At 39.8% G+C, this 21,680-nt stretch overlaps 1 protein-coding gene across 3 annotated transcripts in view; it reads right to left on the reverse strand.

Moving 5' to 3' along the window:
- Positions 1 to 2,770: 2,770 nt before the first annotated feature.
- The window catches only part of PKN2 (protein kinase N2), a 54,276-nt gene continuing 35,366 nt past the window's right edge, over positions 2,771 to 21,680 (reverse strand). For 2 of the 3 annotated variants that reach the window (XM_071810461.1, XM_071810462.1), the window contains exons 4-22: positions 19,664 to 19,781; positions 18,023 to 18,168; positions 17,716 to 17,929; positions 15,061 to 15,246; positions 14,672 to 14,781; positions 13,554 to 13,697; positions 13,340 to 13,415; positions 12,831 to 13,029; positions 12,453 to 12,582; positions 11,865 to 12,001; positions 11,692 to 11,767; positions 11,513 to 11,604; positions 10,680 to 10,856; positions 10,040 to 10,102; positions 9,861 to 9,937; positions 8,331 to 8,473; positions 6,873 to 6,980; positions 5,277 to 5,357; positions 2,771 to 5,196 (exon numbers count right to left, since the gene is read on the reverse strand). In XM_071810461.1, coding sequence (XP_071666562.1) covers positions 4,993 to 5,196; positions 5,277 to 5,357; positions 6,873 to 6,980; positions 8,331 to 8,473; positions 9,861 to 9,937; positions 10,040 to 10,102; positions 10,680 to 10,856; positions 11,513 to 11,604; positions 11,692 to 11,767; positions 11,865 to 12,001; positions 12,453 to 12,582; positions 12,831 to 13,029; positions 13,340 to 13,415; positions 13,554 to 13,697; positions 14,672 to 14,781; positions 15,061 to 15,246; positions 17,716 to 17,929; positions 18,023 to 18,168; positions 19,664 to 19,781 — 2,481 coding nt within the window. In that variant the 3' untranslated portion in view covers positions 2,771 to 4,992. The remainder of the gene's footprint in view (positions 5,197 to 5,276; positions 5,358 to 6,872; positions 6,981 to 8,330; positions 8,474 to 9,860; positions 9,938 to 10,039; positions 10,103 to 10,679; positions 10,857 to 11,512; positions 11,605 to 11,691; positions 11,768 to 11,864; positions 12,002 to 12,452; positions 12,583 to 12,830; positions 13,030 to 13,339; positions 13,416 to 13,553; positions 13,698 to 14,671; positions 14,782 to 15,060; positions 15,247 to 17,715; positions 17,930 to 18,022; positions 18,169 to 19,663; positions 19,782 to 21,680) is intronic. The other variant, XM_065841863.2, reaches the window with a different exon arrangement.

A 21,680-nucleotide genomic window follows, 5' to 3' on the forward strand; every position in this document is an offset into this window, starting at 1 on the left:
GATTGCAGTCCGTAGAGCGGCAGAATTAGCTTCATCCTTAGGGATGTGGTCACAAGGCTGCCCCACTGCTTGCTTTCTTGACACTTTAATCTCTAATGTGGCTTTAGTATTTGTAGTTAACTGTGCAGCAGAGTATGGATGACTTAACCCAGAATGCAAGCAGGTGCTGAGAAGCAGTCAGAGTATTTGCACAACTGCAGCTGAATATTTCCAAATTTGTTGTGAAAGGATTAGTCACATCCTTGGCACAGTCTCCCTGATGTTTACTGATGTCTCTCACTTCTGTGCATTTGACATAATGACAAAGCAGCCAGAGCAAAACATAGGGACTCTGACTTACTCCTGACAACTTTGCGATGCTTTGTACTGTACAAAGGAAGGTAGAATATATTTCTAGTAGAAGTTGAAGTTCTGACCTGTCTGTCCAGCAGTCAGTCTGGCCTGTGGTGAAGCTTTTGGCACTGCTCTGCTCTCAGTGAGCACTTGCTTGTTTGAAGTTATGTACCAGGTGCTGAGGAGTGAAGGCCAAAAGTTACTCAGCCCTCCCCAAACCAACAGCTTTGAGAACTAGTTGCCTCCTGATGGGAGGCAACTGTCCCTTTGTGTGCAAAGCAACAAATGTACTGAAGTGGGAGTCTTCTGTTTCCTCAGTTAATGTTATATCACAGGTGCAAATTTATTTGAATTGCTGACGTGAACAGCTGAGGGGTCAGCTTGCTACACCTCTGGCCCTGGGCCATCCAGCGGGACGGCTGTGTGGCCAGTGCTAACAGCACCGCTTGTCAGTAGCCCCCACTGTTTTCTTGCTGGTCTTCATCTTCTGCCAGTCGAGACTATTGAAATGTGGCAGCTCAACATTTTTTTTTGGTACACAACTAACAAAGGCTTTACAGTTCTGTTACACCACTGAAGCTGTCGGTTGCAGTCATGAAAAATTCTGCTGCAGATGTTAAAGGTCTTGGTAGTGTGGAGGGATTGTATTCTAATGTCTAATGCTTTTCCTTAAACTTTGTTGGAACATTTTCTATTACATGGGCTTTCCCTGTCTTGCTCTGAGCTATTTTGTCTGTCTCCTGGGAGAAGGTGTGATGCTTTGAATAGGCAGGGCCTGACCTTTAATGTACTGTTACAGTTTGGAAATGCAAAGGTCAAAGTTCTCTTACCGTGAGTGTACTTTTCGGCGTAGATGAGTGTGTTAAATCTACTACACGCAAGTTAAAAATGGCTGAAACTTACTTTTACAATAATGCTCTTTAAATGCTTTCAGGTGTTATGCACAAGCACTTGATATGTGAGTGGTGAGTGTTTGCAGTTGAAATTGTTATACAGGGCAAGAGCTGTCTGTTCACATCTCTGGTGTGGGGCAGAGGGAGGCAGGGACACGCTCTCCCGGCTTGTCCCTGCCTCCTCCTGCCGTTCTGCAAGCGGCTCTTGTGCCTCCCTTGCTGTGGAGATGGCTGTAACTGTGCAGCCCAAAGAGGTGGAGTGAGGAAGGTGCTCGAAGGGGCCATGTGTTCTGAAAGCCAGTTACTGCTTGTCCCAGTAGACTATGGTTAATGGGAAGCATTTCAGGAAAAAAAGTATAGCTCTGAATTAATTTTCAGGCAGTTAGGACCCTTTTAGTAAGCTGCTTTGATGGAGATAAGGAACTTGACTTCTCTGACAGCAGCTTGTGAGTCAGACACGAGCTCACTTTGTCCGTGGCTGGAGCGTTTCTCACTGGGGAGATGTGTGTTGCAGCTGTGTGCGTTGGAGCTGTGTGCATGGTGCACCAGTTCTCAGGGTGCAGGAGTAGGTGTGGGGAGCTGGAGAGGAGGTTGTTGCAGCTCTGCTGCCCTCCTGCAGCCGTTTTCACTGCCTCTGTCCTCGAGAAGTGTCACCTGCAGTTGTCAGCTGGATACTGACTGGTGAGACTCCCCCCTGGTGAGCTGGGGACCAGCCTCCAGCCTGCTTTGGCCAGTTACTTTCTCATTGTGTTCCCAAAGCCAAGCGGTAGCAAAGGACAAGTGGAGCCTCAGGTGCAAGCAAGGAGACTGGCTGCAGTTCAGGTGTGTGCAGGTTCTGCATTCTCTGCCAGTGCGTGTGTGTTGCTGCTGAGAGGTGCAGCAGCCTGGGAGCAGCCGCGAGCACTGGAGGATGCGTTCCCCACGCACAGCAAAGCGCTGCGCTGGTATCTTCAGGCACTTCTCATGGTAATTCAACTGCAGTTTAGACTAGATATTTAAAACTCTGTCTTCAGCTGGAGCCAGCCCTTTCTGGAGTGATTGCTTAGTTGAGTATTGAAATTGTGCCTCCAGGCAATGGTCTCATGTGAAATTTTGTGTTGTTCTTAAAAGATTTCTAAATGCATTCAGAAAAGAAAGCTTCATTCTCTGCTTGAGGAAGCAGCTCATTGTGGGTTGGGTATAGGTTTTTGTTTACGGGGGGGAGGAAAGAGAGGGGAGGGAATATTGTCTCCCCTGCCCTAGAGGAGCCTGTGGAGGGAGAACGCTGATCCAAGCTGGCCAGAGTTCAACAGCTGTGGTCTCCTGCTCCCTTCAGGCCTGCTCAGCCGAGAGGAGGCTACTGCCCTTCAGCTTGAAAAAGGTATGCTCAGAGTTAGTGATTGATTTTGATCTTTTAAAACAGGAGTGGAAGTACAGTGAACTATCACCAAGAGACTGGGTGTCTGTAAATCCCTTCCTGATCGCAAGTTGTTTTCTGAAGTTACCTGTGGAGAAAACATGACAAGTCACTTCAAGAAGCAACAAAAATCATGTTTGGGACACAATTTACAAATTACTCTATTTAAAACTTTAATTTGTGATATTAATGACTGCAAACACTTAGAATGACATTTGTTAAAGGCACATTTCATTTTAATGCATAGTGTACCATTCTAAAATATCCTAATTTCCTTACAAAGTGCTTGAGCAGCCACATACAGATAAAGTATAGCAAAATATATTTACAATCTAGGGTTTAAAATCTTAATCTGCCTAAAAATATTTAAAAAACTACAGAGATAAAATTAGTGCTTTCTTTCAGCTTAACTGGGTGAACATACCCTGCCCTCTAATTTTTTTATTTTTTTTTAGTGATTTACTTAGATTAAAAAAAGATTTCTGTACAAGATGTAGTTACAAAAAGGTATTTTTGAGGATACTTTCATACGTGTTTAGCACCCTGTCAGATGCTCATATATATATTTGGGAACCGAAAAGGGTGAGCTGACTGTACCTCAAAAGTATTGGTTTCAGCTAGATACAGGAACATCATTTGTGTCTTATTAATTAGAATGTGGAGACGAGCGATGCTGAATAGTGACTCACTCTGCCAAACGTGATTTGTAGAGCTGGTAAAGCTGCCTCTGCGTTCCAGGGGCGGATGCCTGATTTAGACCTATGGACCACTTTTCTTCTCTCCTCTGCCTGACCCTGCAGGTCTGCCCAGCGTCATGATTGGAAACAACCACCTCAGTGTTGCACACTCAAGGGGTTTGCATTTCTCCTTCCAATGAGTAAAACTACCAGGTTTGAATTCATTCAGGTGCTGATTCTCACCATCTCAGCCCATGAACATCAAACTCCTGGCCAGGATAGACCTGTGAGGTTACACAGGCGATCAGCTCCGTGTGGTGCTACAGTGAAGGACCATGTGGGAAAGCCATTTTCCAAGAATTCATGTTTGCTCACAGAACACCAGGTGCCAAAACCAGGTCCTGCTTTACAAGTGTGCACAGTGTTTGGTCTAAATGATTTTTCAACTTTTGAGGTACAGCTTTTAGTGTTAAGGGGTTTGTAAAATACACACAGTTTTTATCAAAAAGTATTTATACATACTGTTACAACGTATTGCTTTTACCCTCGGTAACTGCCAATCTAAGTTCTGGAGTCCAGTGGCCTATATGTCTACCAATATTTTTTTCATTCAGAGTTCTATCTCATTTGCTTGGCCACTGTGCAAAATTAATGAAGTGGTAGAATTAAATTACTTGGCTGGACATAAGAATACATTACAACTTCCAAATATACATGTTCACAGCATGTATAACATTGAAAATCCTCACGTTTTTCTAAAAGTGATATGATATTGTACAGCAGATACAGGCTGACCTAGGTGGTTAGATACAGACTGGGGTAACTTATCTGTCCACTCGGTGAGTGGGAAAGGCGTGAGTTTGAGTACAGAAGTGGCTGGGCTGGGGAAATGCATACGCTTTGCTCCTTGTGGTTAGACTGAGCAACACCCTTGTCACATTCTTTGTATCAACCCAGGTTTTAAGCCATGTTTGAAAAGCTTGAAGGCAAAACTGTTTGGCAAGTGGCTTTGGTAAACTTTCCGGTTGTTTCTGGATTTTTCTTTGTAATGGAAGCACTTACACAGTTGTTATCTCAAAGGCAAGGCGTTTAACGTGTTTTTCCTAATAAATACCGTAGAAAATTTACAAAACAAGGCATATCTGTTCTTAATACCGTTATTTTAAGAACACAAGATGAAGGTGTACATAGAAACGTGTAGTTTTATAGACTGCACAAGATAATATTTAACTGAAATCGTTTGCCTTCTGCAGCTACAACCATGCTCTGCGTGAGTGCCAGCAGTATCCCAAACTCCCGTTCCGCTGTGGCTGAACAGATACGTGATTACCCAGCTCAAAGGCTGCTTTTCCCACTTAAAGCAGATACTTTAAAAAGTGATGTTATCTGCTGTAGAAGCGTGAGAGAAACAGTACACATCCACATGCGCCCGTGTGTGGGAAGCTTAATACAGCCTGGATTCACCAACCCAGCTTAAGAACTCCATAGACCTGCTTTCCAGTGCTCAGATAAAAACCAATATACAAAGAGGCCACTCTTCACAAGAGTGTTAAAACAGTACTTAAAAGGATCTTCATGTGATTTAAAAAAAACCAGAAGCTACAGGTGGCACAGAGAGCATTTGAAGGGTCGGTATTCTTCTGAGAGAGGCATTTTGTGAGCCAGTCAGCTGGGGTTTCACAGTGTCTAGAAGTTAACACCAATCAGCAATGTAATCAAAATCTCTGAACATTTCCTGCTCTTCTTCTGAAAGTATCCTTGGTTCCCGAGGTGGAGTGAGGATAGGTGCTTCAGAGGTAAATTCATCATCAAAATTACTAACATCTTCTCGTCCTCTAATGGTGGGTACAAAAGGAGGCTTCACTTTCTTGGCCAGTAAAGCATTCCAATCTATTAGCTGTAAAATAAACCAACTCATGTTTAGTTTCCTGTCTCTACTCCTTAGTCTCCTTAGAAATAATATTAGTTTGTACTCACCCTGAAGAAGTGATGCTTTTTCACATCTTCGGCATCTTTCTCTCCAGCTCCAAGACGCCGCTCAGGATTTCTTCGTAGCAGCTGGCAAAACATGCAAGATTTCAGTGCAAAAATTCAGAGGTAGAGGGAGAAACTAGGGCAGGACGAGTGCTGTTGTGTAAGAACCAACACTAAGACCAGGTGGACAAATTCATACTGCCTGACTGATAGAAAAGTCCTGGTCCTCAAAGAAAGGGAAAGCCACACCTTCAGCTGTCCGGAACTTGTAGAGATGTCTGAACCTGTTAGCACAGTTCCACCAGGAGCAGGTTTGCCTGTCTCGCTGCACATCTGTGGTACCAAGTCTTGGTACCTGAGGTGATTTGTGCGGCTCATGTTCCCCACAGAGACACTGAAAAGCGTTTTTTGCTGGTGAGGATACAGAATTTGTATAAGCCGGTATTCTTTGCTCGGCCCAGCTATTTCACAGCAGTCAATTTACCAAGAGAGGGGTGAATGCTGCTTTCCACACCCAGCCAAATAAAAGAGTTGGTAGCTGACACCAGCAGCTCGATGCTCCCACTTGTGGACCGTGCTGCTCTGGGCATCAGGGGCGCTGATACGTTCGTGGTGCAGCCATCAAAAAACAATGTCCACTGTATGACCTAAGAATGTGTCAGATGGGAACAGCGCACACAGAGCTACAACTCGTGAACTGCAAGCACAAAGCTCATGGTACCTGTATTCTGGGTGCAGTGTAGTTGCCCCCTGACCCCTGGGGATAGTGGCAGGATAATTTTCACAGTAGAAATACCCTCCCCAGGTATTGCCTTAAAACTGTATTCTTCCTTCTTTCTCTAGACGAACACTTCCTGGGAGTAAGCAATGATTTTAAGCTAGAGAATATTTTATTATTCAAATACTTATGTCTCAGCAGTTACTGTGACATGCTTTAACTTCCATGCTGCAGCACGTTGCTGAACTGGGTGTCAGCCATTTAAGCGAAGAGGCTGCTGCCAAAGGCTTTGAATCACCTCCTGTAGATGCCTTTCTAGAAACTGGGATAAGCTTCTAACTCAGGTTCAAGCTGCTGCTTTAGGTAAGTAGAGGTATTATGCTAAGGAATAGCACTAATAACAATCATAAAACAAAATCAGCTGTTCTTTGCCAAGAATGGGACTGCAGATGCCATGTGTACCATGTTCCTGACCCCAGCTGGAATGAAACCAGAAAGATTTAGAAGTCTTTGAATTAAAATACTCATGTGACAATGTTAATCTACCAAGTAGGTCAATGCAGCAGTGTTCTGCTAGGAAGAAAGAGCTGACCTCCTCTAGTTAGATATGACCAGGAAACTTAGGTAAGGCAGAAAATAGTGGTTTATGTTTGAAGAAGAAAACTTGCTCCTGAATGAAGTGGAATGGCACTTAGAGTTTTCATTTAAGGGGATGGGCAGCATGGCACAGCATAAATGGAGCTAGTCTGAAATGTAGTTGTAGAAAAACAATACAAAGCATGGGTTCTGGAAGTATTTTGTTCCTCACAAAAGTAATTAATTTCCTTAATGTTGGAGAGGAAACAGAGGGGAATACTGTAACATTATTATTATGTTCTTACCCGTCTCATTATAGAGATGGCTTCTGTAGACAGAAATCGTGGATATCTTACTTCATCATTTACAATACTGTCAAACACCTCTTCTTCATCATCTCCAGGGAAGGGAGACTATAACGAAAGTAATAAAAAAATACTATTAAACAAGCTTAAAAATCACAGTTGCAAACAGCATACATTCAGCTGCCAGTTCAGAATTAGACGCTCTGAAATGATGTCTTCCTTTTCCCACAAACAGATACCGTGGGTTTCCATGAGGAACAGAGAAAAGTGAGGCCCGTTGGTATTAGCCCTTAATTCTTACTGATGGACTATGCTTTAAAAATGTGCTTTCAGAGCAGAAACATCTAAAACTGGGATCCTCTTTGAACTCTGACACAAGATACACTGGGAATGCGGAAAGTATGTGTCAGCTCTTCTTTGGGACAGCTGCCATTCACAAGTAACACGGCCAAGACTGAATTGTTTTTGTAATATCTTTAGCATGTTACAGCTTAAGGGTTTTCAAACTGTTTTGAAGTGGCCTGACAGCCGCAGGTGACACCCTACAAACTTTTTGTCTGTTTTTTTTTACCTGAAAGGAAGTGAAAGAAAGTTGAATGATTATTTTTTTTTTTTTGAAAAAGAACAAAATGATGAGCAAATCTACAATTTTTCTGTTTTTTAGCATGTAAGCCAGCACTGTGCTACCTGGGAGCTACTGTAACAAAATGGACCAGAAGGTAAAGGAATATACAGAGTGGTAAATAACAATTCAATAGTCACTTGTTTATACCAGCTCATCTACAAGGAACTGGGGCATTCTGTTTCAGGGTGTGTGTAATTCAAATGGTAGACAGCATTGCATTTGGCATAATCATTCACTATTACTCTGTTGTATGCATTAAAGTTCACTTCCATTCAAGCCACGGGTGTTAAGGAATTTATTTTCTCTCCAAAAGCATTTGAAGGCAGCAGAGTGCTATAGCTGTACACATCCAAATTTGACACTAACAGATGTTTGCTGGAAACAGAGCTCTCCAAAACCAGATGTGCTATGTTCTTGCTTAGAGACACTGATATTAATGTGCTATTACTGTAATTTGATTTAAGGCATAATGACGTAATTAAAAACCAAACAAAACAAAAATTTAGAGGTTAAGTCTTGGACCAGCTACACCTCATTCACTTCCACAACTGCTGATAATTCAAGCTCCTGACGTGACTCCTCAGCTTCCATAGCCTTAGAGCCGCTAGTATCAGGTAGGCAGCTGCTCGGTATTTAATAGTTCCTTTTCTTGACGAAACACATTGAGATGCCCGCTGTAAAACTGGGTGTGCCTGCACATACTGTGTATACAAGCATTGATACAACTGTGACAGGCACGGCATGTTAAGTGTTGACAGGCTGGTACCTTGAGTTTTGTAACCTTTTTAACATATATTAGTTTGGTGACTCAGTTGTATCCTCCTAGAACTTACCTCCCCCACTAGCATCTCGTAGATAAGTACGCCAAGACCCCACCAGTCCACAGCCCTTGTGTAGGAAGTTTCCGTCAGCACCTCTGGAGCCAGAAATTCCGGTGTGCCGCAGAACGTGCTTGTTCTGTCTCCAAATCCCATTCCTGAAAAGTTACAGTGAATGAAAAGCAAGCAGTATGTTCTGCCCTCTACAAACTATTCCTCCAGCAGGTAAAACCTCCCCCTAGAGCAACTTCAGCCAATGCTGTGGTTCCACAGGCTCAGGTCATGAGGTCAAACATTCCCCCATTCTTCCCTCCACACTCTTGTTCCACTTGAGCTTTGGAATAAGTTTTTCTATGCCTAACTATATGCAATGAGCCAAATTAAGCTTCCAGTGACACCTCTGTCACCCAGTTATCTGTGATTGGAAAGATACAAACAATCTTATGCTGTATTTCTTATGGTTAGTAGAAGAAAATGTGGTACACTGGTTTAGTGAAACATGTCTGCTCTGGCTGCTTCTGTAGTGGCAAAACTACGTATAGTAAAGTAGAACATGGAGTGTAATCAAACAACTTCGAGCAAAATAAGCCCTGGCTATTTATTTGCGAGAGGGGCACAGTCTGGGACATCAGCACAGCAAGGACAGATGTGATGCTATAAGTGGAGGTGCTGCAGAAAGCTCAAGAAAACCATCTGTTGTAGTAGTCAATAAGTCAAAGAGCTTTCCTTGTCCTCATTTCCTTTTGGCATCTATGGAATTTGTCTGTAGTCAAAGTCACAGGACTTGCCCATGGATGTTAAAGACAACAGTAATGTTTGAACACCTACCGAATTCACTGAATTCCCTCTTGGGCTAAAAGGAAGAGACAGGGAGGACACGCTATACAAACTGCAGAAGGAAACGGACCTTTCCAGATCCTCCCCTGCAATGGGGTTTGAGAAAGACACCACAATTTCAGTTGCTACCTCTATTTTATGTCTTATTTGAAGAGTAGTTGCCTGTAGTAGGAAGCTTGAAAGTAACTTCCCAGCATCTAGGCTTCCCTTTTTGGGGTAAGTTTCTCTGTTTCAGCACTTTGTATGTCATTTCCATATACTTAGAGTTGTGGCTATTTCAGATTTAAAAAAATAGATAATGAATTCAGAAAAAAAGTAAGAGTGAGGTATGGATGGTAATGGTACTTGGTTTCATCGTACACTGTCAACATGTTTAGAATGGAGGAAAAACACCTAATGCTTTTTCTGCTACCTTGTAAACTGCAGCAGTGTGTCTTACTGATGAGCAGAGATATGACCAAGTAAGGAAAATAACAGGTGATGCTCGCAACTGAAAAAAACAATAGGGCTATGCTCAGATGCTCCTGATATCTCCCTACTAAGGAACTTTCTCCTGTCTCCACATTTGCACAGAGATGTATTTTTTCCTTCAAATGATACCAGGTAAGTATACACTATACACATTGGGCAGTCCAAAAGTCACAAGAAACAGTCAAGAGTAACCCAGACTATGGAATTCCTCTAAAAAGAAAATGTATGGGCCATTACCTTCTTTGCAAAGACCAAAGTCGGCAATTTTCACAAAGCCTTCTGTGTCCAGCAATAAGTTATCCAACTTCAAATCTCTAAATGAACATTTGAGAACAAAATTGCATCACTGATGTTTCTTCAGTACTATCCAGAATAGCTGAAATTCAGCTGCCGGAAATGGCTCAGTGACTGCTTACCTGTACACTATCTTGTGCTCATGTAGATACTGAAGTCCAAGAACCACACATGCAGCATAGAATCTGTTGAAAAAGTTAAAGTTTCAATGGATTTTAGTCTTGCTTTTCAGAACGTGAAACCCATCATTATCGATCTGTTTTATTAACTATCCTCTGAAGATTAGCAATTATTTGTTCAGGTTCAGATTAGTGTTATAGAAGGTCATAGTTTTAAAGCCAGATGGCAAAAATCCTTACACTTGCAGTTTTCAAGCTGTAGCATGTTTGCTCAGCCTTGAGGATAGATTTTCCGTAGTGTCCACTGCCATGGCATTGAACGATTTCTGATTTGGCTTATTCTTTCCTTTTTCAGCCTTGTCCGCTATTCAAACTTTTCATTTAGCTTTTTAGTGTAATTTTTTTTTAAAAAAGTATTAGAAAAATTAAATAGTTATATATAATTCAATGTGGATTCAGGCACATTAAACCTGCATGTGTCTTTTTCTAACAAAACCAGTTAGAATGTCTGACCCTTTTAAAAACTTAAATAGTATTTACTGAAATGACATAATGCAGAGGCATGTGGGGATCAAGATCTTAGTTCTTATGCGCTGAACAAAATGCCCTTCGCTTAATGGCACAACAAGGGCTGGATACTCACACTGCTCTTGGTTCAGAGAAGACATCGGTATGAATGTGCATCATCAGGTCCCCACCAGCAGCATATTCCATTACAAAGCAAACGTGATCTTTGGTTTGGAAACAAGCAAAAAGGTTCACCAAGAAGGGGTGTCTGACACTATTCACAGTTTCAAATATTCGTTTTTCACACATCAAGCTGCAAACAGAAAAATCAGTACAAATTTAAAGCTCAATTCTAAACCACAATTTTTCCACTCTCAAACACTATTGGGAATTTAGACCTTATGTTTTTTCCTCTATTCCTCAGGATAAGAATATTTTTTGTTTCAAGAGAGAGCCTTTAATATTTGCACACACATTAAGCTGATGCCAGGGTTTCCATGAAGTTGCATTTACCTTTCACAAATGAAAAAGGAAGCCTAGCAGTCCATGAAAATTGTACCCTGCCAATTTTCCTTCCAAATAGTCAGACATCAGCTTCGATCCATTTTTATTTTAATTCTATATAATACATAGAGTAGAAAACCAGTAACAATGTTATAGACAGCTATCTACAGTAATTCCAGATTATTTCGCCTTAAGCCAATTGGTTAACTTGTAGCTTATTCATAACAGTTATCTTTGTTCCTGCAAGTTCAAAGAATATAGTTACTATTAAGCAGCTGTACAAACACCTTCTTGCACTAAAACTAGATGGTTTTGTAACTGCTGCTTCACATCCAAGCAAAGGAAATGTCTCAGTTTTAGGGCAAAAAGATTAAAAAAATGACCACAGCGGAGGTCATTGTGTTGCATGCAGGAAGAAAACGTGATTGATTTATGCAATCCATGTATTGTATTTTACAAACTGACCTGTCTACTTCATCACGAGCGACGATATCTCCTTTCTTTAAGGCTTTGATAGCAAACATCTCATTTGTGTTTTTGTACTCTGCCAACAGCACCTAAAACAGAAGAGAAGTGGTTCATTTAAGAGCTATATCCAGTTTTGGATATAGCCCTGACATTTGATACAGCCTTTTGACATTTACCTTTCCAAAATGGCCTCTGCCCAGTACAGCACAACATCTGAAATCCTTGAGACTGAACTGAAATCGCTGTTGTGACCTATGTAAATAAAAAAAAATACCCAGTCAAATATCTTTTAGTTTGTTAACTTTAAGAAACATTATTCAAATCGACAGCAAAGTCACTGCATTTGTACCTTCTATCTTCAGGCTCTCGGGTGTTGGTGTATTTTATGTCTGAATGGGGAGCAGCAGGCTCACCGATTATTTCAGGCTGGAGTTTCGGGACAATACTATTTCTGCCATTTTCAAAATCAAAGTTTGTTACTTCGTCCTGTGAAGGAAAAGAAGTCTGAAAATTTAAAACTGATTGCAAAGGCAAATGAATGCAGAAATTTTACTATAAGCATATGAAATTCACAACACAAGAATTATCTAAGCTAAAATGGTATATACTTCAAGATGATACAGCCAAGCAAGCTTTTAACAGACTGAAGAAACCTATTGCTGCAGTCATCCTGCTCTTTGTAAACAAAACTATTTTTTCCTGAAGAGTCTAATGCTTTGGGGCTTCTTTTTTTTTTTCTGTGGAGGAACCAATGCCATGGATTGTTAAACACACTAACTGTGGAAACTGTTTGCCATCAAGAGTAATCAGAGCATTACAGTTCTGTATGTGTAAGTTAAGGGAGCATATGCTGAAATATGAGGGAAGAAATCCATCATAAAGGTGCCAATATTGCAACCTTATTCAACTGTATAGCCCAAAATTCAAAGCTACTTGCCTGAGATGGCACATCAGGAGCCTTTATCTCAGAGGAAGATTCACATATTTCCCCAAGGGAAGACGCTCGGGGTGGAGCAGGTGGAGGCTCAGGCTCCAGTTCAAAGTCCAATTTGGCTACAGGAGAGTCACTGGCAGGAAAAGAAATAACGCCTCAGTGTATAGCAGAGACTGTTCTAATAGTACAAAAACCAACTTAAAACTGTACGTTACACAGATTTCTCCTAAAATAAATCTTGTGTGTGTATATCTGCCTGTAAAATGGACGTCCAAAATGAAAACATTGTAAGGTCTGCCGCCTTGCAGAACAACAGATTTGACATACATAACATACATTAGGGCATAAGCATCATGCTGTAACTCTTGGTCTTGCAAGTACCTTAAAAACGAAGATATTGTGTACCTGGCTGGCAGGGTCAGTTCAGGAATGTGAGCATCCACCACTGGCCCAGCAGCAGGCACTGCTGCTTGGGGGCTGAAGGTGCCAGAGTGATTTACCGTAGGAATAGCTCTTCTTACCAGCCTTCCCCAAGTGGCAATATTAATATTCATTTGAGGAGCTCTGAGAAATGTTTTGCCTGTGGAAATTGTGAAAAAAAGAAAATAGAGTGCAAGCAATTTCCTTACTTATTACCAAAAGCTATAGTTAAAGAAAGTTCGCATTTATCAGTTTATAGTTCACGAAGAATAAATGGAATATGTCTTATTCTCTAGCAAGTCCTAATTATTCGCTATTAAATGTCAACGCATAATAAGGAATTCTAAACCAAAACATTTCTAAATGCAATGCTGAATCCTTCATTATCAACAGCTTTATTCTCAGAAAAACATTAGGTCTCAAGGATCTGTACAATTTTAAAGCTTTTCATGTTTATATTAAACAATTACCTTGCTGTTTTGAAAAAATTTTCTTTTGCCTTTGGAGCTTTGGTCTTCTTTCAATAACTGGATTAAAAAACGTAACCTGAAGTTCAAATAATGCGTGTTAGAATTCAAGTTTCAGAATAAAATCCATTCTTAAAATTTTAAGAAAAACTTCTTAAACTATTCTGCAATATAATACTTGGACGTATGCTCTAGTGATTCAAAGAACCATTCTTACCTCTGCAAACAGTGTGCCCTGGGGTTCAAGATAGAGACACATGCCATGGCGCTGGTTGTCCAGGAAATCTTCCAGCCTCAGAAACTTCACTGCACACAGAGATCTCCAGTCACGCCAATAAACTGAGATTTCCAATTCACGTGACTAAGACAGGAAACACATACACAGGAAATTACTTGTTAGTAATTGTTCTGCAAGAGTCACCTCTGCACAATCGTGAGATCCAGCAGCTCGAGGATGCAGATGCAGAACAGTTGCTGCAGCAGCAGCAGCCAGGGCGAAGCGGCCACCGCGAGCCACGATCGCAGTGTTTCACTGCAGTTCAGGTGGGATCTCCTGCCTCCAAATAAAAGTATAAGTGTAAATTCCCCCAAGAGCAGGAGAGAGCCGTGAACAGGTCACCAGACTTTTTGATTCAGTCTAACAACAGCGCTAGTTCAAGATATTTTAGCACAAAATCTGATAACAAATCTTTCCGTGTGTTTAGAAACCTCAGCTTTAAGTACCAATTGCATTTCACAGCTGCATAGGGACGTTTTAGTACCTGTATGCACACAATGATGCCAAATTCTCTGCCAAAGGTGTGAGGAAAGAAACAGCATTTCAGATACTTGGATCCTCCAAGTAACATTTAAAGTTCTAGGAAGGAACTATTAGTTAATTTATTATCACCAAAGAATTGGATCAGCTTCACATGAGAAAACTTGTACAGAAGCACTGTAAAAATTCTATGATGTAGCTTTACCAAAATATTCAAACTATCTGACATTAGAATTTACTGATAAATAATAAATATTAAATAAGATAAATATACATAATAAATAAATAATGATTAGTTGACGATCCCCATAAAAATCTAAGCACCATCTATCACAGGCTAAAAAGATGCTAACTGTTTGATCTCGGATAAGAATATTGTCACTTTGTAGGCCAGAAAATGTAAAATTTCTAGAATGCCAGCCCAGAATAATGCCTTAACCCCAGGGAGCTCATTCTGTTAAGGATGGGAATACTTGCACATATGAAATTTGAACATAATCACAACAAGAGGAAAAAAAAAGGCAACATGAAATTAAAAATCAACTATAGCTGTTAATAAAGTAACACCACATTTTTACCCTGTCTAGTTCCAGTGTAAATTTCTGATCCCATGACTGATTGGAAATGGGTTTCCAGCTGGTTTGACCAACCACAGTGTTATCCAGCTTCAGCACAGCACAGACTTCATCTGTAAGTAAAGTACACAAACTCAGTTTAAATCTTTAAGAGGATTTTCCACAAACAAAAAAATCTTCAGTAAGCTTCCCTTCAAAATGTAATCTCGTATTTAATTGGTTCTTATGGGCATAATAGTGTGGTTGTGGGGTTTTTTATTTATTTTTTAAACAATGTGACAGATGAAGAAACTGGTAAGTTTAAAGTTTCAAATCAATTTAGCGTTTTAAATCACGGACCACATCATGTAAATAAAAAATATGCATAAAAATAAGAGAAGAGTATACTGAACTGGACAAGTCATCGGTTTTCAGAAGGTTTCTACTACTCCCACTTTTACTTTTACTGGTTCTGCTCATGAAAGATGATCTGGCTTCATTTGGACTCCAACCAGGTAGAGTAATTGATGTGGCTTTTGATCGACCAGGGACGTTTTCCAAAATATCTTGGCAGCCCATTAGCCTGACTTCCAGGGTACCTGGAACAAGACAGACAATGATCTATCAAAGATTTATGTTCTTAAGTAAATGAAGTGAATGAGCAATGATTGATCTGTGGCAATAGCTCATATTCTGAACCCTGCAGAGTACGACAGAAATATCACATGAAATCAAGAGTCAGATTTAATGTCATGCTTTAAGATGACAAATCTTAAGTTTGTTATTAGAATGATGGGTCCTTCAGATGGGACAATAACAATTATAACCAATTAATATTGGATAGGTTGCTTCAGTAATTAAAATGAACACACTGACTATTGAGACTACAAATTTGTTTGAGACACTCAAAAATCACATTTGCCTGCTGCATGCTGAAGTCTAATTTGAGTTAGTACATACTTTAAAATCATTGCATTGTTCCAACCTGACTGAATTTGGATTTACAAAAGCTGAGACAAGAAGCTACTCTTCAAAACCTTCGACATGTTTAACCAAATGAGGCATGGAGGCTGCTGTTCTAATTTAGGAGTTTCCTCCAGCAGCACAGAAACATCTGAATACCACAGATGGTTACAAGCAGGGTAGGCTTACCTCATCCTGTACGAGATAGCATCTGTAAAACTGTGACACTGCTGACACCAACAAACTGAACTATTAGAAGTGGCAAAATTAGCCAGTTCATAACCATACTATCAGCTAGAAATGCAGTTCCTAAATGCAGTGGTCTTTTGACAGCAAATGTGAGACTCTGAAACTCAGAAGCACTATTTTATAACAGAAACTGAAGTCAGACTTGACCTAAAAATGGTCTGGCAACATTATAAGCCCACAGAGCAGACAAAGAAACCAGTCTGAGAAGAAACCCCATGCTGCAGGGAACTAACAGCTCTAAGTGACGGGTAGGTATTATGCCATGAGACAAAGAGATGCTACTGGATCCTGAAACAGGTTAAAAGGTAGAAGAATACTTGATTCCCAAACTCTGCTTAGGGAAAATAAAAAAGAAAAAGGAGAAAGGCTACAATCTTTTATTAGGACTGGATGCATATCAGGACATTCTGTTGATGTATTTTAGAAAGTATAACAGTACCACTGATCTATTTTTCACAAAGTGTTAGAGGGAAAACACAAAGACACTGTTCATCTAAATCCAGTTCAATACAAGTGTTCTTTGTGTAGCTAATACGAAAGTGAAACTACTAAGAACTTCACAAGCATGTAGCTGTTTTGATAATTTCTATTAGAAACTATTCATACGTCTCAGAAAATAACACTTAGAGAGGAATTATGTCACTGTAAAGAATCTGACCCATGATTATGTATTACAGGAAAATAATTTTTAAAAATCAAAACAAAAAAAAGCTGTCTTTAAAACCAAGGCATGCTATTTCCTGCCCATGGTCACTGATCATTTGAGATTCCACATGATAAGAGAAGTTCCCCGCACCACTCTGTGACTTCACAAGACCTCTTGACTGAGGTCCTGATGCTTTTTGCCCTTTGCTACATGTCTTACTGAACCAAAATGGAAGACAAGTAGACTCACTCCATTTTATTATTATTGCAGCACGGCAGAAGAGTTCCTCTTTTTGTTCTAAAAGATAACCCCACAGTACTTCAAAACTAAATTCTAGTTTCAGTTATACACATATAACTAAGTTAACATTTGAATTACAGATTGTTTTTATAATAAACTTACTCTGTAAATCTTACAGGACCACTTATTAAATAGATTTAGTAAAGCAACATATCCCAGAGTAGTCAGAAGTATTTAAGAGCTTTGCTAAAGCATGGCTGGCTCATCTCTTCCGACAGTTCACTTCCAATGAAGGACAACAATTCCAGGTGAAGTCAAACTATGGGAAATTCCTAAGTCTATATTTATATATAAATGTACTGTTCTCCCATAGTAGGCTAAGTCTCTAAAACAAATTTTATATGTTTAATTGCAAGGAAAACAATTCACACCAACAAACAGTGGCTTCAATAGCTCCACGCAGGTTTGGTAGGACCCCCCTCTTTTGTTCAGCAATATAACACGTTTTGTAGCATAAGTCTCACAATCTAGGAAGCCAGTGCACTCCAGTGGAAGTAAAGCTGGGTGCCTGTCTCCTGCTCTGCCACTGTGTTGTTGTATGACCAGGGCAAGTCACTTAATCCTTCTGCACCTCAGTCTCCCCATCTGTAAAATGGGGAAAATGATACTTAACTTCTAAAGTGCTTGACAATCTAAAACTGAGAGGCGTCAGGTAAACGCTAGTAATATTGTTCCATAGTGACCTAACGTAAGGCCAGAATTTCTTTTTCAACAGGATTCTAAAAAGGTCACCAAATAAGTAAACTGATCTGCATTTCTGGGGGGCATAGACACTTGGTAATTTTAGATGACTTTGTCTAGTAAAAGAACAACAATGAAATATGTCCAGAGAGAAATACAGTTGGCATTAAGTAATTGTTTTAAAACACAAAATATAATAAAATAAAAGGAAAATCTCTGTAACCCATACCTGTTAAAGCTGCTGGTTTGGACAGTGTACTATACTGGTTTTGAGTAGATATTACGCTTTGACGAGGACTTAATGTGGGTGAAGAGACCAACGAAAGCTCCTCTATAATAATACTGCTTTTGGGATGGTTTTTAGGAAGTTCATTCAATCTCTGTTCCAGTGAATACTTCAAGAGGTCCAACTTCTGGCTTGATTCATTAAATCTTGCTTGTGCCTTTTTAAAATAAAAAGGGGGAAGTATTTAATTTTTTTTTTCTTGAAAGAACATTTAAAATAAAGTACCAGAAATCGTAATAATGTAAATTACTTCTGAAAGTGCCTTTCTGTCGGTAACTTTCCCAGAGCCAAGTAATTTCATCACATTTTTTGCACCTTCTGCTACAGCATACTCTATCCTAAAATGATGCCGTAATTCTTCCATTCGGAGTTCAAGAGGGCTTATCACAGGTTTTGCTGCAAGGAGATACAAACAAACAAACTTCAATGAAGACCAAAAAAAAGCTTCATCATAAAAAGTATGTCACAAAAGCAACAGTGAAATGTTAAGTATCTGCGCTTGAAGGAAGAAATAATTGACTAGGGCCCCAATCCCATGAACAAATACTACTCCTTGAAGAGCTCTAATTGCTAGAGGATGCAAGAAAAAACATGTCTCAGGGGAGTTAAGGGACAAAAACCCAGTTCCCCAAACATCACTCAGCTGTCAGGAAGGACATTTCGAGACTGGTTCATTTCTGAACCATGCTCTGAGGATTTATCTTTCGAACCGCTCTGTAGCTAAGGGATCCCAGATCAGTTTCTGATAATTCTCCTGCTTTACACAAGATCCCAGCAAATAATCTCAGGGAATCTGGCTTCTGCCAGCAGAGAGACTGTGCGAGGTCCCACACGCTACCTTCCCCAAATGGCTGGGTTAAACATTCTCATGTCCTCTTCTTACAATGTTTAGATTTCCTAAACAGAATTGGAAAGTTTCGTGGATGTATTGGTTTCTGTCTAAAGCTCTAAGAGCAGAAGGAACACAAAAAGGCATTTGAAAGCCCTTTCTATCTTGAACACTTTTCTTTTGAACAGCTAACATACATAATCCATGTGCTGAGATGGGGTGTTAAAAAATGCCAGAAGTGTCATGTGTAAAAACTAACACAAAACCAGCCCCCCACATGACATAAAACAAAACACACATATTTTTCATTATTTAGGATAGATCCAGGCTCTGATTATGAGCACCATCATACAACTTCAATACCCAGAAATGCATGAGTAAAGTTCAAGAATTAGAGATGTACCGATATGCTCACAATTTTATAGTATGTTCATGCTATTATAGTTCAGGGGTAATTTTTTAATGATTATTTAAAGGATTCCAAAGAAATGCAAGTTTAAAGCTACTTCTGAAATGCAGGATGATCTTTCAAGTCAGGTCGTTTTAAAAACACTGATTTTGTTTTGTTTTGCTTTTAAAATAGTTGTTTACTATACAATCTAGCCCAAATACCCATAAAGACAGGAATAATTCACCTCCATCTGTGCTCCCATTAGTAACAATAAGGTCAATCTATTTAACTCTGACAAGCAGGCTTTGTACCTGTGTTGGATAGTGAAAAGACTATATGCTTTAAAGACAATTACAAGTTATTGTCATGACAAAAGAAACCATGCATGAAGGGAGAATGAAGACCACAAAGCAAAAATGGACTGCATTAGGTATGAAAAGGATGATGAAGAGTATATTTCTCTTCATTAACCTTAAGGTATTTTGCTTCAACTCAGATGCATTTGGCATCCTAACACACGCAACGCTATGCCAGTCTCTGATTATTTTCAGTTCACGTAAGTTTTGTCTTGCATCCCTACAAGAAATTCATGACAACTCTGTGTGCATATGGGTACATATCTACAAGGCATTCTGACATCAATGCTTCTTATTTCCTTTCTACTTCATCACCATTATCAAAAGCCAATTCATTGGTCTGGACTGCCTGAAGAATCTGCATCCTTATAACTTCAATTTTTGTCTTGCTGTCCTGGAGCATCTGCTGAGCTGTGGCAAGAAGTTTTCGATCCTATTCAAACAAACAAACAAGTTAAAATTGTAAACTCTTTATGGAACAAAACACATTGAAAACTTCAAAACCCACATACTTTAGGAGCAAGAACTAAATCTACATAGTTCATTTAGTACAGCAGACCAATTCTACTAACTTAATTTCTGCCAATATCCTAATGTGGTTAGGATAGAAACACAGTGTGGATGATTAAAGCCACAAGCTACTCCCATGGAAACTGTATCTGTTTAAAGCTAAATAAAGGAGGCATGATCTAGCAACATTACATGTGTAGATTAATGTTTTGTAAGCTGGTACTAAAGAAAGGACAAGGCATTAAGTGCAAAATCCCTCTGCCCTATGCAGAATGACTCAAATTTACTGCAAGTATGATGAGAACTTTTCTAATAGACAAATTTGCTAAACTAAATCCATATAAAAAACATTGTACCAATTCACTTGAGCTGATTTTCAACCTTGAAATTAGAGGTACAAAGTTAGCTCACATAGCACTTTATAAAAAAGCCTGCAGTATGTTTTTCTGAGCAAAACAAAGCTGAAGATTTTTTTTTGCATTAATACATAATATATCAGGGTTGCTTCATTAGCTATTTCATCAGCAACTTGAAGTACAGTTCTTTGCATCTAACTAAACCAAGCTAACCAATTTTTGTTTCCAAAAGCAGTAACACGAGAAGCAGTTTGGCAGAGAACATTCCTGAAGGTGAACTTTCAAACTAACTGTAAAGCCATGTCATTGTCAGGAGCGCAGCCAGCCGGCCACACGTCTCCGGTACACCAGCTTCTGTCCTCCAGCTACTGGAGATCTCACGGTGGATTCTCAAATGGTTCTTGGATGTGGAGCTCTGCATGTGCTTCTACAGCTGCTGCACGGCTCTCTCTAACTGTCCTGGGAATTACCAGGTAACTTAAAGGTGATCTGACTTGCAGTAAGAACAAAAGAAAAGGGGTATGAGAAAATTCAAGGCAGTCTATTCTTCCTGTCTGCGCAGAGCCAATCAATCAATGTAATTAATAGCAGTCAGCACAGATGGGTATCACACTTGTTATAGCCCAAAGGGTATTTTAGTTAACTCATTTTGTAGCCACTCCATAACCTCATTAATAAGTCACTTTCCCATGGACATGGCTTATACTTATATTTTTAATTTTATAATGAAGTTATAGATTATTTAAGAAGTTAAAGAAATTAAATTCTTGCCCTTACCACAACCAAGACAAAGAACTGCTGTGCAGCACAGATACCCAGAGCTAGAAACACTGGCACCACAAAGTATACTGTGAGAAAAATCAGTACGCTGAGAGAGATTTACCCTCATAGAGCTCCACTATGAGCTTGTGTCTAACATATTACTCAGATATTTTAATGCTGTCCTGTGTTCCGCGGGGTACATACACCAAGATATACACATTAAAAGGCTTTGACTACATGGGGAGAAATTGTGCCCACACTGTGTAACAGAATCTCGGAACTCTTGGTTCTAATTTCAATCAACATTTCAGGGAGATACCACCAGTTTTCATATTTTAAGATGCCATTTTAGCTATCCAAGTATTTAATGAGTACGCTGAATTTCCTAGATGAATGCCGTCTCAAATATGAATGCCACCTTCCGAAATAACCACCAAATACAGCAGAGCACAGGATCTAAGTGCAGTTTACAAGCAACTCTAGAATCCTGTATTGAACCTTAGCCACACATGGTTCTGATGTATAAATACATTGTTTCTCTGTCTGTATCTTCACCTTTATCTTATCTTTGATCTTGTTGCTTGATTGTCCCTCATATCTTCTTACTGCAATGGATTTACTTGCTCAGCAGCAACATCAGCCCTTCAACGTATAAAATAGTGGTAATTCAGAATTATAGAGATATCCTTATGTTTTCAAGAGAC

The sequence above is a fragment of the Patagioenas fasciata genome, chromosome 6 (assembly GCF_037038585.1).
Source record: "Patagioenas fasciata isolate bPatFas1 chromosome 6, bPatFas1.hap1, whole genome shotgun sequence".
NCBI lineage: Eukaryota > Metazoa > Chordata > Aves > Columbiformes > Columbidae > Patagioenas > Patagioenas fasciata.